The following is a 12,986-nucleotide window of genomic DNA, read 5'->3' on the forward strand; positions in this document are numbered from 1 at the left end:
AAGTTGGTATATTATCTAATTTTATAAAATATTTTACTATTAAAATTTTAATAAAAATTAACAATAATACTTGAAATTGAAAGGTATATTTATTATGTTTTATCTATTTACTAAAGAAATTGATTTCATGGTTATTTTCATCAATTGTTTATTTACTTATATATATTATATATAATATTGAAAGCATTATTATTTATATAAATAATTTTATATATCGATTTTTAATGCATTAAATAAAAAATAAATAAAGTGAAGTAAAGAAGAACTATTATATAAAAAGAAAAAAGGATAAAAAACTACTAAGCAGAGCATTTTATGTCATTAGTGCAAAAAGAAAAGAAGGACAAAATTGAAAAGAGAAAAAAAAGGGAAGAGGTCCAGTGCAAATTGTCCACGGAAACTCCTTCCTGATGCAATTGGGCTGCCAACTGCACTTGCAGTGCGGTTGGATTGACCAATCACGCCGCTGGAATCTTTGGCAAGCGGCAATTTCACGACATGATTGGTGCAATCGGTGCTAACGGCACTGAAGGGTCTACCGAACGGGAGGGTTGCAACCAAAATAAATTTGCAATATCCATCGGTATTCTTTTTCTTTTTTCTTTTGAAATTAAAGGGCCATTTTTTGTCTTTTTCATTTCCTTTTACACTTGTATGAATTTGGCTATATTAAAACTACGGTGACAACATCTTAACTAACAACAGCACTAAAATTAAATAGATTACGTTTCAAATTTGAAGATAGAAGGCGACCTTTTCCTCTAACTAATTTCTGGTTTGAAACGTAGATTCTAATGCGAAGCATCTTTTTCAGGTTGAAAACCGAAAGGAGAGAGTATTTTGGACTTTGTCGGTCAACCCAATCAGGACAAAGTCCAAAATACTTTGTCAGTCAAGGCATGAGGAGGCCATTGAAGTTGGGCTAATTTGAGAAGGTTCAGAATTCAGAATCAAAAGGATGAATTGCCAATCAATGTACAAAGCCAAGCCCACCAAACTCAGGGCATGAGGTTTGACTTGGACTGCTTTTGACTCTGACCAAGACTTTGCACTTACAAGGATTATTAATTCCGGACCAATTTTATATTTTGTTTAAAAGAACTTGAAATCGCATTTTATCAAACGTTTAATGAAAGTCATGTTGGAAGTGCATCTAATGCTCCAAAGTCTTATATTCTGGCCAAGCAAGTCATGTTACTTAAAACGTTATCGTTTTATGCGTGGAGTACAATGCAATGATTCTTAATGTATCTTTGCTTTAAAAGCAGATCTCAGCCTTCTACTGGAATTCAAACAGTGCTGTTGGGCCTCATATTCATTCACCGTGGACAGTGGATACTACTTAAAACAAAAAAAGAAAAACTTAAAATCTCTTAAACAATAGGAAGTAACACTATTTAAGAGAAATTATGATGCAATGATCAGTCTAATTAAAGTCAATTATAAACTTGAAAAATCAAGTTCTGAGAGGTAATTAAAATGATCTAGCCCATTATTCTATTGAACGTGTACGACTCCATTACCTGGTTAAAGCTGCATTTAGCATTTTGGTTGAAAGTGACTTTTGAACAAAAAGGCTACTGATGATTCGAAATAACTACACATTTTGGCGGTGGAGCACAAAAGCCCCATTGAACGTGTTGACCGATGAAGGTGGTTTTTGTGCTCCCTTATCAAAATTTTTTTTTATATATAATATTTTAAAAAACTCTTAAATTAATTAAAAATTTTAAATAAATTTTTATATTTATATTACATTCAATTAACCTCTTATATTTTTATTTTAACATAAATAAATTTTTTTATTTTTATTTTAAATTAAATAAATCTTTATAACTAATTATGGACATAATCAAAAAGTCATTTATCATATTATATCACATGGTACTGACATGACATACTAATATATCATAATTAATAATAATAATGTCGATGTATTATAACTGATAATAATATGATACATTGCATATTGACATATTATAATTGATAATGATATGTCATGTTAATTTGATATGATCATATAGTCAAATGACATTTTTCACATTTCACATCAATATCATATTAGTGTCATGTGAATATAAAATGACAAATAGTATTTTGACTAATGACAATTAGTCAATCAATAGTAACAAGAGCTTATGTAATCTAAAATAAAAATATAAAAGCTTGATTGAATGTAATAAAAAATAAGAATTTGTTTGAATTTTTAAAAATAATTTAAAAATTTTATTGAGCATTATGTTTTTTTTAAAGCATAATTTATATTAATTATTTAGAGGTTACAAAAAAAACTACCTCTCATGATAGTATTACCATTAAAAAAGTTTATGTTTTAATTATGATACAAATAGGTAAGGTATCCACTTTTTTAAAAATATTTGACTCATAATCTGTTTAGTTAAAAAGGTGGCCAAACCTTTTTAAAACTTGAATAAAATCGCAAAACACTTTTCAAAATTGAACTCTAATAATATATAACTACTCATTAATTATTTGAATTTTTTAAATATTCGATTAAATAACTCAAACAACAATTTAAATAACTAAAAATTATATAAAAATAATTTTAGATTTATTAATATATAAAAAAAGGTTGGTTAAGATGATAAAGGTTATATTAAAAAAAAAGTTGGTTGAAATGGTAAACTTTATATTAAAGGTAGGAAGGATAAAAGTTTAAATTTCACAAATTATAAATTTTTTAAACATTATATGTAATATTAATATATATATATATATGTATAATTAGGTTTGAGTTTAAAGTATCTTAAAAGTGATATTTAAAATTTACTTGAACTTAAATTAATTATTGAAAACCTAATTCAAATTCACTCCATAACCGAATATCGAGTATTCAAACCTTATATTATCGGATAATAACAACTTATTTAAATCCTTAATTTTAATTTACATTTTAACTTATTATAACATTTTTTTCACAACAATATCAAATATTTAAAACATCTTTAGATACTTTGCCTCACTAGTTGATGGGACACATTCTCTTCTTTTAGTGAAAGTCATACCTTAATCAATATTTTAATAACCAGACTGATTGTTGAATCGATGAGGGATTAGGTTTTGGTTCAATTGATCTAACTTATCATATTGCATTATTAAATTCACAATTAAAAGTATATGGTTTGGCATTTAATGTGCATTATATACGGTGAATAGTTAACACAGAATTTTAACTAAATGATGAAGACATTAATTGAAGCCTTAAAGGTCAAAAGGATAAGAATCCTGCCACTTGCAAGCATTTTTTTAATTATTAAATAATAATTAAATTGATTAAAATCAGTTCAAATTCAATACTATCCAATTGAATTTGGACTGGTTTAATCAAAAGGTTAATTGGTTCTTGACCGATTTGGTGTCCATCCAATATAATTATTTCTATCGAATGTTATTCAATTTTGATTAAGCAATTCTATCCATCAACTTATTTTATAACTTTGTTTATTTCTACATAATTGACGACTGAGATCTCGAAGTGCTCATGGTAAGTAAATATAAGAATTTCTTTTCGTTAGTTTGTCATATACCCAACTAAAATAGAAATTAATATAGATGCTAATTTTAAAGAAGTTTACTTTAACTTTTAATTAATATAGAAAGTAAAGCATTTCCTTATCCTGTGTTTATTTCCTTGGCTTTGGGTTTGCTAATGCAACTTGGTCTCGACTGTAGAGGCAGAGGGACAGGGGCTACTAGGGTCCCGCCCTTCAAAAATTTTAATTTTTTTTTATTTTTTTCAAGTTTTATAATTTTACTTTTATTTTTATAAATATTAAACCTTTAATATAATTACTTTATAAATATTATTTTCATTCTCTCAAATATAAAATATTGACTGCATCAATGTGTATACCCATCCTATATTTTTCCTTTGTTTCCCAGGTCTTCTTGATCTGCTCTTATCCCTCTGCAGTGTACGGCAGGAAAGAACATCCAGACGTAACATCATAATATCATTTTCATGATAGTGATAATTTAACTAACTATATATCATTAAATTTTCTTGGATGGATAGATAGACGCGCGACATTGAACAGAAAATGCAGCTAAAAATTTTACCGTAGGAGCCACTACACTCACTGTTTATCACATGAAGATATGCGTAATGCCATTGAAAGCCAACAAGACACTTAGGGAAGACTTTTTACATAAACTTGTGACATTTTTTTAATTAAAAGTAATTAAATAAAAACTGAAATTAAAAAATGACAAAATGAAGAGAAATCCAATAATAGAGCCAATTAATTAAAAGTAATACTTTAAACAAAATTTTATTCATACTTATTAAATCGTTAAAACTTTGTCATAATTAATCAAACGGAATTTAATTAAATTTATATATGAAAAAAATTCTTGAGCGAAAGAAAAAAAATGAAAGAGATAAAACTCCGTTGGGAGCATAGTCATAGACGATGGCTTCACTCATTTATGGAAGTTGATCCTGCGCCGGTGGCTGGAAAACGCGTCGCGACATTGGAGAAAGTGATAAGCCAAGTTAGAATGTCATGACTGCTTTTCTTTGTTCAAGGAAATTAACGGAGATTTCCTTAAAAATCAAGCAATTATGGTACGAAAGGCAAGAATTGCACCAAAATGTGTGCTTATTTAAGGCTTGCTGTCTGTTCTAATTAGACATATACTAACTGAGCATAAGCCTGTCTATTTTGAGTGTCTAAAGTTGTGGATAAGAATATGGGCAATTAGGCTGAAAAAGGATTTTTAGGACTTCCTTTGATTCATTGGAAAAAAGGATAATAATCATGAGACTCTATGATAAAAAAATAGTAGGAAGATAAAAGATATATGTGGTCCAAGCTTCAAAAATATAAAGAAAAAAAGGAAAAAAATATTAATATTAATTTTAAGTCATACAACTAATAATATCTATAAGCTAATATCGAACAACCAATACCAAAGTGAGTAGGTGATCTGTAATAAGTCTTGGTCCACGTGCATGGAAGGTGTCCTGACGTGGAGGATCTACAAATAAAAAATTGTTATTGATTTATCGATAATTAAAGAAGGAGAAAAAAAATTATAAAGTATTACTTATTACAACTTCACAGCACTTGATTATTCTATTATAGGCCCCGCTCTCATAATACAAAGAATCTATTCTTTTCCCCCATTGAAGCATTCAAAGCTAGCCCTGACAAAGCTTCTTCGCTGGGGAACGATTTAACTCTCTTCATTATTGCAACTTGTTTGGATCAGTACAAACACGTGATGCAACTTGAGACCAAAATTTTAGCCCCTCCTTCCATCATCTTGATGATACGTACCTTCCTATTGTCATCTTGTGTTTGTTTACAAATTTTTTGCAGAGAATTTGTGTTTAATTATGACCCATTTAAAAATGGATTTTGTGGGACTCTGAATCTCCTTCTTTCCAAATTTCACCTAAAAGAAAGGAGAATATCTGTATTTAGGGGCCATTATTATTAGACTAATGTCATCATCCCTTGAGTTTTAAATTACCATTTATGGATGCAATTTCTTTCTAATTCATGTTCCAGTTCATACATGAAGTTAAAAAATCATTACCTTTTCCGTTGTTCAGTAAGTTTCATAAGAAGAAAAAAATCTAGAAAGAGAGAAAGTCATAGAGCCACGTATTATCCCAAACTATTTAGATCTTGGCATATGGAGGACATGCGAAGAAATTTTACGGTAACTGTAAATTGTCTAGCTTGTTCAAAACAAAAGGACTGCTGGCTGCTAGTGCTACCCAACCAATTCAAGATAGGCCCCCAAACCCAAAAATAAAATGGAAAAATATGGGAGGGGCGTCGGTTCTGACTTTTGCCATGGATTTCACACCTTAACATTCCCAATGAGTAAATGGGGTGTGTATGTGTGACTACGACTTCAACAGTTGCATTCGACACCTCACTCACTCTCTCTTTCCTTCTTGATAGCTTCTTCTCACATGATCCAAAAAACAAGTGACACTTAAACAGCACAAAAAGGTTTTTCTTTTTGATAATTTCGATAAAAATAATAAAAAAAGTACTAGTCGATTATAATTTACTAAAGTTTTTGAATTTAGATTTCAAGTAGAAAGAAGTGGAATTCCGATGGTGAAGTCGAAGATTGTATATGGAAAGAAAAAGAATAGTGGAGTAAATTGAGTTGCCATTATGGGCGGGTGAAGGCTGTTTCTTTCTCCTCCACACCCTCAAGTAAGCACAAGCGTACAAACAAATTTATTCTTCTCTTCTCTTCTTTATTCTTTCTCTCTTTCTTTTCAATATTTTTTCTTGTTATTGCTACTAAGCATTGATTCTTTCTTTCTTTCTCTCTCTCTCTCTCTCTTTTAATTAATCATTGATTAGGCGGCTCTCTCTCTCTCTCTCTCGCAATCTTTTCCAAGAAAGGAGCTGGGTTGTCTTCTGCAATTTTTCCTTCATCATATCATAAAGGTACTTTTCTTAATTGTTTCTTTTTCTCTAGTATTTGTAATCAATTCTGTGTTGGGTGGTTGTTGGAATTTCAATTACTAGAAAGAAAGAAAAGAAGTTTGAAAAAGAAAAACATCTCTATTTATCGTGTTTCATATAGAGATTTTAGTTTCTTGCTCTCTCAAATTTGAGGCGTTGCTCATTTCTTGAACAAATTTAGTTTCAGTAAGAAATCTGAATCTCAAGTTGATAGTTTCTTGTTTTAAATTTTTCTGGCAGATATGGAAATGCAGGGGAAACTTTTCGTTTTGAATTGTTTTTTCTTTGTTTATTTGACAAGATTTATCTTGTTTGAAATAAATTCTTGTTAATGCCGGATTTGCTGATAAGTAGAATGCTGCTGCCCATATACTGTGGTTATGAGCTGCATAGCTGTCGTCTTTTTAGTATATTCAAGTTTTAGATTAAGCTTTAGCATTCCTCTGTTTTTAGCGTTTGTCTATTTGGGGTTATGCCGTTCTGGCAAAACCGGAAAAAATGTGAAAGGAAACTTGGAAAATAGTTACAGTGGCTTCTATTGCATTGAAGTATTTGTCATTTGCGGATTATGATGATCTAGAAATGTAATTTTCATCGGTTTTCTTCCTGCCTTTTCTGAACAGTGAAACTGAGCATAAAACCTTGTTGGTAGGATCAATGGGAGCAAGATATAACTTTTTGGGTTTTGCAATTAGAACAAATTAAGCAGATGTTATTGACTTAGTTGCGCAGAAAGCGAGGAAAAGATCTTTTGCTTCCTTCAGTCTTATTCATAGCTTTGAAATTTCCAGAAGAAGTTTTCCGTTTAGCAGTCAAGTAAAAATCTAGTATTACCCTTATTTCATTGGGTTTCAGTGACAATTAGCAGCTTCATTTGTTGTGAAAATAAAGAATACTGCTTGATTTGCTGATATGTAAATGCTGCTACCCTGCTCATCTAATCTGTGTTATGCCTGTTGTTTGACGTTAGCTGTTCCCATTGTTTGCTACTTTTGAATAAAAATTCAAATCATAGTAATGTTCAGCTTCTTTCTTTCTTCCTGTTATATTCTTCAATATTGTTCGTTTGGATTTGATTTGATGGCACATGAGCAGATCTATTTTGCTAAAGAATTTGATGGAAGACAAACAACTGGATTTTAATCAGCCACTTCTCTCTGTGAGGCGTTTCACATCACCAGGAGCGGCATCTGATTCTGAGTGCAAAAAGAAAACTGATACTTCACTCCCCAAGATACTCCGTCCGCCCATTTACAAATCAGAATTGAAATCAGGACCAGTAAGAAATCCTGGAACAGTTCCATTTGTATGGGAGAAAACCCCAGGACGACCAAAGGAAGAAAGCAATTCACAAGCTCAGGCTCTTGAACAGCCTCTGCTTGCCCCAAGGCTTCCACCTGGGAGGATTTTGAATGATAAGCAGCATTCTTCAAGAAAAGGGTTCAACGGTAAAACATTTACTCCATCTCAAACAGGAACTGTCCCTTCCTGTTCTCAAAAAGTTTCATCTTTGAAGAGGAATGAAACTAAATACGAGAGTTCCAGTGGAGATATGGAGGAGACAGGGAGCTCTGGTTCAAAGGATAGTGATGAGGCATATGTAGATGCGCTTGATACATTTTCACGAACAGAGTCATTCTTCTTGAACTGTAGTATTAGTGGTGTGAGTGGGTTCGATGGTCCTGAGATCAAACCATCTGGGATCTTCACAACAGATCCGCAAACTCGGGATTTCATGATGGGTCGTTTTTTGCCTGCGGCAAAGGCAGTAGCATCAGAAATACCTCCGTACGCTTCTAGGAAGCAACCTGTAGCACGAGAGCCACAGAGACAGGTAAAGAAGGTAGTCATTGTGGATAAGCAGCAACCACTTTATGTGTCCAGCCCAAACAAGTTCCCAAATCACGCACAAGATGATTGGTTGGAAGAAAGTGAAGGTGAAGATGATTATAGCGGGTCTCAAAACTCTTCAGCAAAAGTTTGTGGCTTATTTCCTCAGTTCTTGCTTAAAAGTTCCTTCTGCCTTTTGAACCCGGTACCAGGGATGAAAATTCAGGCTCAGAAACCGGCGAAACCAGCCCACTCTGTTCGTAGAAGACAGGCTAAATCCTCATATTTAAGATCTGGCAATGAAACTGAAAGCGAGGTACCTATTTTCATTTCTCCTCCTGTATAATATGGTTGTCTAAATCGAACCACGGTTTCCTTACCCTTCTTTTGCTTTCCATTTATAAGCTAAATATTGGCTTCTTTTCTGTTTCTGCAGTATGCCAAGGCTGCTACAGAGAAAGGCTTCACACGTATATCTCGAACAGAAGAGCTAATTGAAGATAAGAATAATCTAAAGAGTGGATCTAGCCATATGAGTTATAGGAGTGATTGTCAGAATCCGGATGCAGCATCTCTGTCCAGGCATTTGCAGGGTAATGTTGTATCATCCTATCCTAGTCAAATTTCCCAGTTGGTCCATCAAGAAAAAGGGTTTCTTGGTATTCCGGAAAAAGCTAAAAATTATGGGGTTAGTAGCATTGATCCGCTTAAAAAAGGAAGCAACAATTTTCAAGAATTACTGGCCCTCCAGAGTAAATATCAGGAATCAGGTTTAGACAGCCCTGTGGTTGAGAAAACTCTTTATGTAGATTCTGTACACAAGGTAATATCAACCAATCCATATTTTTCAGCTACCAAGACAGCTCAAGGCATGGAGGATGATTCTGAGATTGTAGTTAAACCTGGGAAAGTGGAGGAGACTCCTTCAGTAGATTCTTTGTTACAGGATATCAAGCACTTGAATTGCGTGGTTGATGATAAGGTGATAGTGCAGCGTAAAAGCTTGGAGTCTGTGGATTCATATTCCCTGTTTCCTTCTGAAAAATATGCTCCTGAGATGGAATTGGATGCAACAAGTGGTTCCAGAAGGGATCAAGATTTGATTAAGGATTCTTGTAAATTGACAAGCCTAAATGTGACCGACAACAAAAAGGATGATATGGAAAGCCAACTGCACGTTAAATTAAGTTATCGAGAAACTTCTCATGGTCTCGTACAGGACTCTATTACATTAACAAAATCAAAAGTAGGCGGCCGTAGAAAGATTGGTTTAGAAAGTCATCTGCAAAAGAAATCAAGTAACCAGGAAAGTTCTCATGGCAGCTACTCAAAACTTCCTCTTGCCCCACCTTTACCAAAAGCTCCATCAGAGTCTTGGTTAAAGCGCACCTTGCCCACTGTTTCCTCGAGGAATTCATCTTCACGGTCTTGTCTCGCTACCTGTAACTACAGTGGAACTCAGGCCTCCCTTGCTCCCTCTAGTGATCCCAAGTGGGAAACCATTGTTCGATCTTCTAATGTACATCATGGCCATTTGCGGTTTTCTGAGGTAAGTTCCGTAGCTTCTTAGTTCATACCTTCTTTGTTTATGTTTACCGTTATTGGATTGAGTGGTTCTTACCTTTATTATCTAATTCCTCATGTATCAGGAGCAACTTCCGGCAATACCCGAAGCTTAGAAGTACAAAGACTTTGAGTCGGCAGGCTCAGCCATTTGCTATGGTTGGATCCATTGTTTTAATGGGTTTATGGATGCAGAAAGATACCTTAAATCCCCTTTCAAAAGTTTTCTCTACAGATGCTCTCGGTATATAATGGAAAGCTGTAAAAGTGTAAATCAACATTTCCATTATCACACTGAAATAAGAAGCTACAGTTGTAATTTCTTGTAAATCACATCAATTAGTTCATTGAGTATATAGATATAGGTCCAATAATCCTGTGTTTTGATTCTTTTGTAAAGGAATTCGGGAGCTTTCTCCTCTTATTTGCAATAATAGGAGAAAAATGGTTTACACTATTAATTATTATTATCTATTCATTCATTATAGTTTTTTGTTATTTAAAAACAGTATTATATGCCCACTTTGCTTAGTTTTTTTGGTTCCAATTTAACCAACTTTTATCATAAATTTCTATGAATTAAAATTTCAAAAGAATAAGATTTAAAAGTTTTAAATTTAAGATAATTCAAAACTTATTTTTAAAGATTTATTTATTCATTAAATTATAATATTTGACGGAAAAAAAGAGAAAGTTAACATTCAATTTAATACAAATGAAATAATACTTAATTTTTTGTAACTTTTTTTTTCAAAAAATTCTTTAATATCGAATTACTTCTTATCTGGCTCATGCAACTGAAATTCTCAAAGAGGCCCCAGTTGCAGCTGGATTCCAGTAGCTCTTCATAAATAACAGTAAAACCAGTCAGTAATAATCCATGAAATGATTTATTTAAGCTAGCTAGCCATGTTCAGAAACATTATATTATGAAAAAAAAAAACGAACAAAAACAAAAATTTTCAAATTAAATTGCGTTTGCAAAACTAAGGTCACAAGAAACTCCTTCAAAAAGACAAAAAAAGGATGATTTTCACTGTTAAGGATTTTGTTGTGTATTGAAGTTTCTTTCCCTTCTGCTTGCTTTCAGATAATTGCACAGAAGAATTGGGTACACCGGCAAATTATAAGTAGCTGATATTGATAACATTAAATTCCCAGAAATACGGAGGCTACAGATTATATAGAATTCCCAGAAACTACAGTTTAACTACAAAATGATGCAGAATGTTTGGTCCTGTCACACAAGCAAAGTACCGCTGTGTTCTACCAATTCTAGCTAATTCAAGATCCAGGCATTGTTCAAGGCTTCAAGTTGAGCAGGACAAATTGGAATCAGGTTGAAAGAACTCAGCTTAAATACAACCCTTGGGACAAAATGACTTGACCATAACTCATCAGAAATCTAAGCTGCAAACTTAAATGCCAGTTCCTAGTCTGCAGAAAGGTGACGCTGAAATAGGAAAAACTTGGTTTTTTTTTTTTGAAGAGTGGTTGATTTATAAACTCGCAGCTAGAATGCAATGGTGAGTCTTGAACCATATAGGTAGAAGACTCATGTTGGCATAGAGCAACTAGCTTTGAAAGCACAACAACGTTCGAGTCAGATACAAAAACGATGATCTGTTTATCAAGCTCAAAGCAGCATCAATCCAAAAAGGGAGCCCTTAACCAACACTTAATGGCGCCAAGGAAAATCAACCAAAACTATACAACAGGTATATCGACTTGAAGTGGTCCAAAAAACATCAACGAAATTCCATTGCAACACCAAAAATCCTCGAAAAGCTTCCTGCTCTCCCCAGCATGAAAGACAACCGCAAAGGACAGCAGAGGATACCAGAAGAAAAACAGCACCAGCAGCACCTAAAGACCACTCAGCACAACGAGGCAGGCAACATCTCGCAAAAGCCGAGAGCAACACAAAGGGTCGAGCATGGACAGACTGCCTAATGAGCCCTCAGGGTCGTGAATCAACTCCCTCCACAATGGCCCTGAGCTCCAGACCGGTAACGGCCAACTAAGCACCATTAGACTCAAAATCCAAGTCCAGCCAAATCAAACACCTACGGATAGAGGACCACAAGCCTTGGTTATTCAGCCAAAACTTGGTCATTAACACTGCCTAAGCAACAGTATACGCCCAATAACGGAATCTGGCATCTGGCATATACACCCAACAAAGTACCTCCAGTGCTTACTCCTTTCTGGAATCTCTGGCGTATACACCCAACAATGGCATAACAAATAGGATTCCTTCTGCAGATAACCAATAGAATACCAATTCAGGTTACTTCTTTCAATGAGTTAATTATGCACAACAAGGAAAATAATCAATTTAATGATGTCAAAGGTGAAGTAAACTTCTAATTCTTGAAAAGCAAACCTTTTTGTGGCAAGAAACAGGACCTTAGATATGAATAAGCTGGAGAAAAGGTCAAGTTGACCAGGTTCATTCCTTAGCAGAGAATTCACTGGTTTTGAACATCACTCACTCTCAAGATAACTTTTCAGCCAAAGGCCATCACAGTTTCAAACGTGTCATTATATGCAAGTGTGGTGTTCCCTGGAGTTCCCTTACTGAGTGATTTATATTTAAAAGGTTTATTGCAGTGCTTCTTCTTGTTCAAAAGATTCAATCTTCCATTTGATTTAATAAAAAACAAAAGACCACAATGATCATCAGAATTTTATTAATGCATCAGAGAATGTTAGGATAGTCTTGAATTGTGATTTAATTAGGATTGTTTAATTCTAATTAAATTAGTATACCTTACAAAATAGTCTTTAAATCTAGTTAGATTAGAATAACAATTCCTAATTCTATTAGGATAAGATTCCTAATTATATTAGGATAAGGTTATTGTATTTGATACTATAAAAGGACCCTATGGGTTAAAGAATAATAATCACCTAGATTTAGAGAGAGTGATTTAGGTGTACGTGGGATAAGGGTTATGAGTTTGAGACTGTTCTTGTAATCTCCTGATTTTTCTCTTAGTGAATTTTTCTCTGTTGTTGTGCCCGTGGACGTAGGTCATCAAAAGACTGAACCACGTAAATTCTTGTGTTCTTGTGGGTGTGCTTGATTTCTTTCTTTCTTTATTCTATTGATTGGGTTAGATCTTGGGC

The 12,986-nt window shown here is 33.4% G+C and overlaps 1 protein-coding gene and 1 long non-coding RNA gene across 2 annotated transcripts; one reads left to right on the forward strand and one right to left on the reverse strand.

Annotated features, from left to right (window-relative positions):
* Positions 1 to 6,047: 6,047 nt before the first annotated feature.
* LOC18612057 (arginine N-methyltransferase, putative (DUF688)) lies at positions 6,048 to 10,315 on the forward strand. The gene is given in 6 exon segments (XM_007048640.3): positions 6,048 to 6,203; positions 6,357 to 6,443; positions 7,557 to 8,607; positions 8,728 to 9,825; positions 9,827 to 9,840; positions 9,941 to 10,315. Coding segments are annotated over 4 exon segments (2,307 nt in total). The 5' UTR covers positions 6,048 to 6,203; positions 6,357 to 6,443; positions 7,557 to 7,578; the 3' UTR covers positions 10,107 to 10,315.
* A 646-nt stretch (positions 10,316 to 10,961) lies between these two features.
* On the reverse strand, positions 10,962 to 12,495 carry LOC148764512 (uncharacterized). Its single transcript, XR_016028665.1, has 2 exons — positions 12,241 to 12,495; positions 10,962 to 12,113 (listed from the first exon to the last, which is right to left on the reverse strand). It is a non-coding gene; the product is annotated as an uncharacterized LOC148764512 (long non-coding RNA).
* Between the last annotated feature and the right edge of the window lie 491 nt (positions 12,496 to 12,986).

This window comes from Theobroma cacao, chromosome 1 (assembly GCF_053813885.1).
Source record: "Theobroma cacao isolate CCN51 chromosome 1, ASM5381388v1, whole genome shotgun sequence".
NCBI classification, from domain to species: domain Eukaryota; kingdom Viridiplantae; phylum Streptophyta; class Magnoliopsida; order Malvales; family Malvaceae; genus Theobroma; species Theobroma cacao.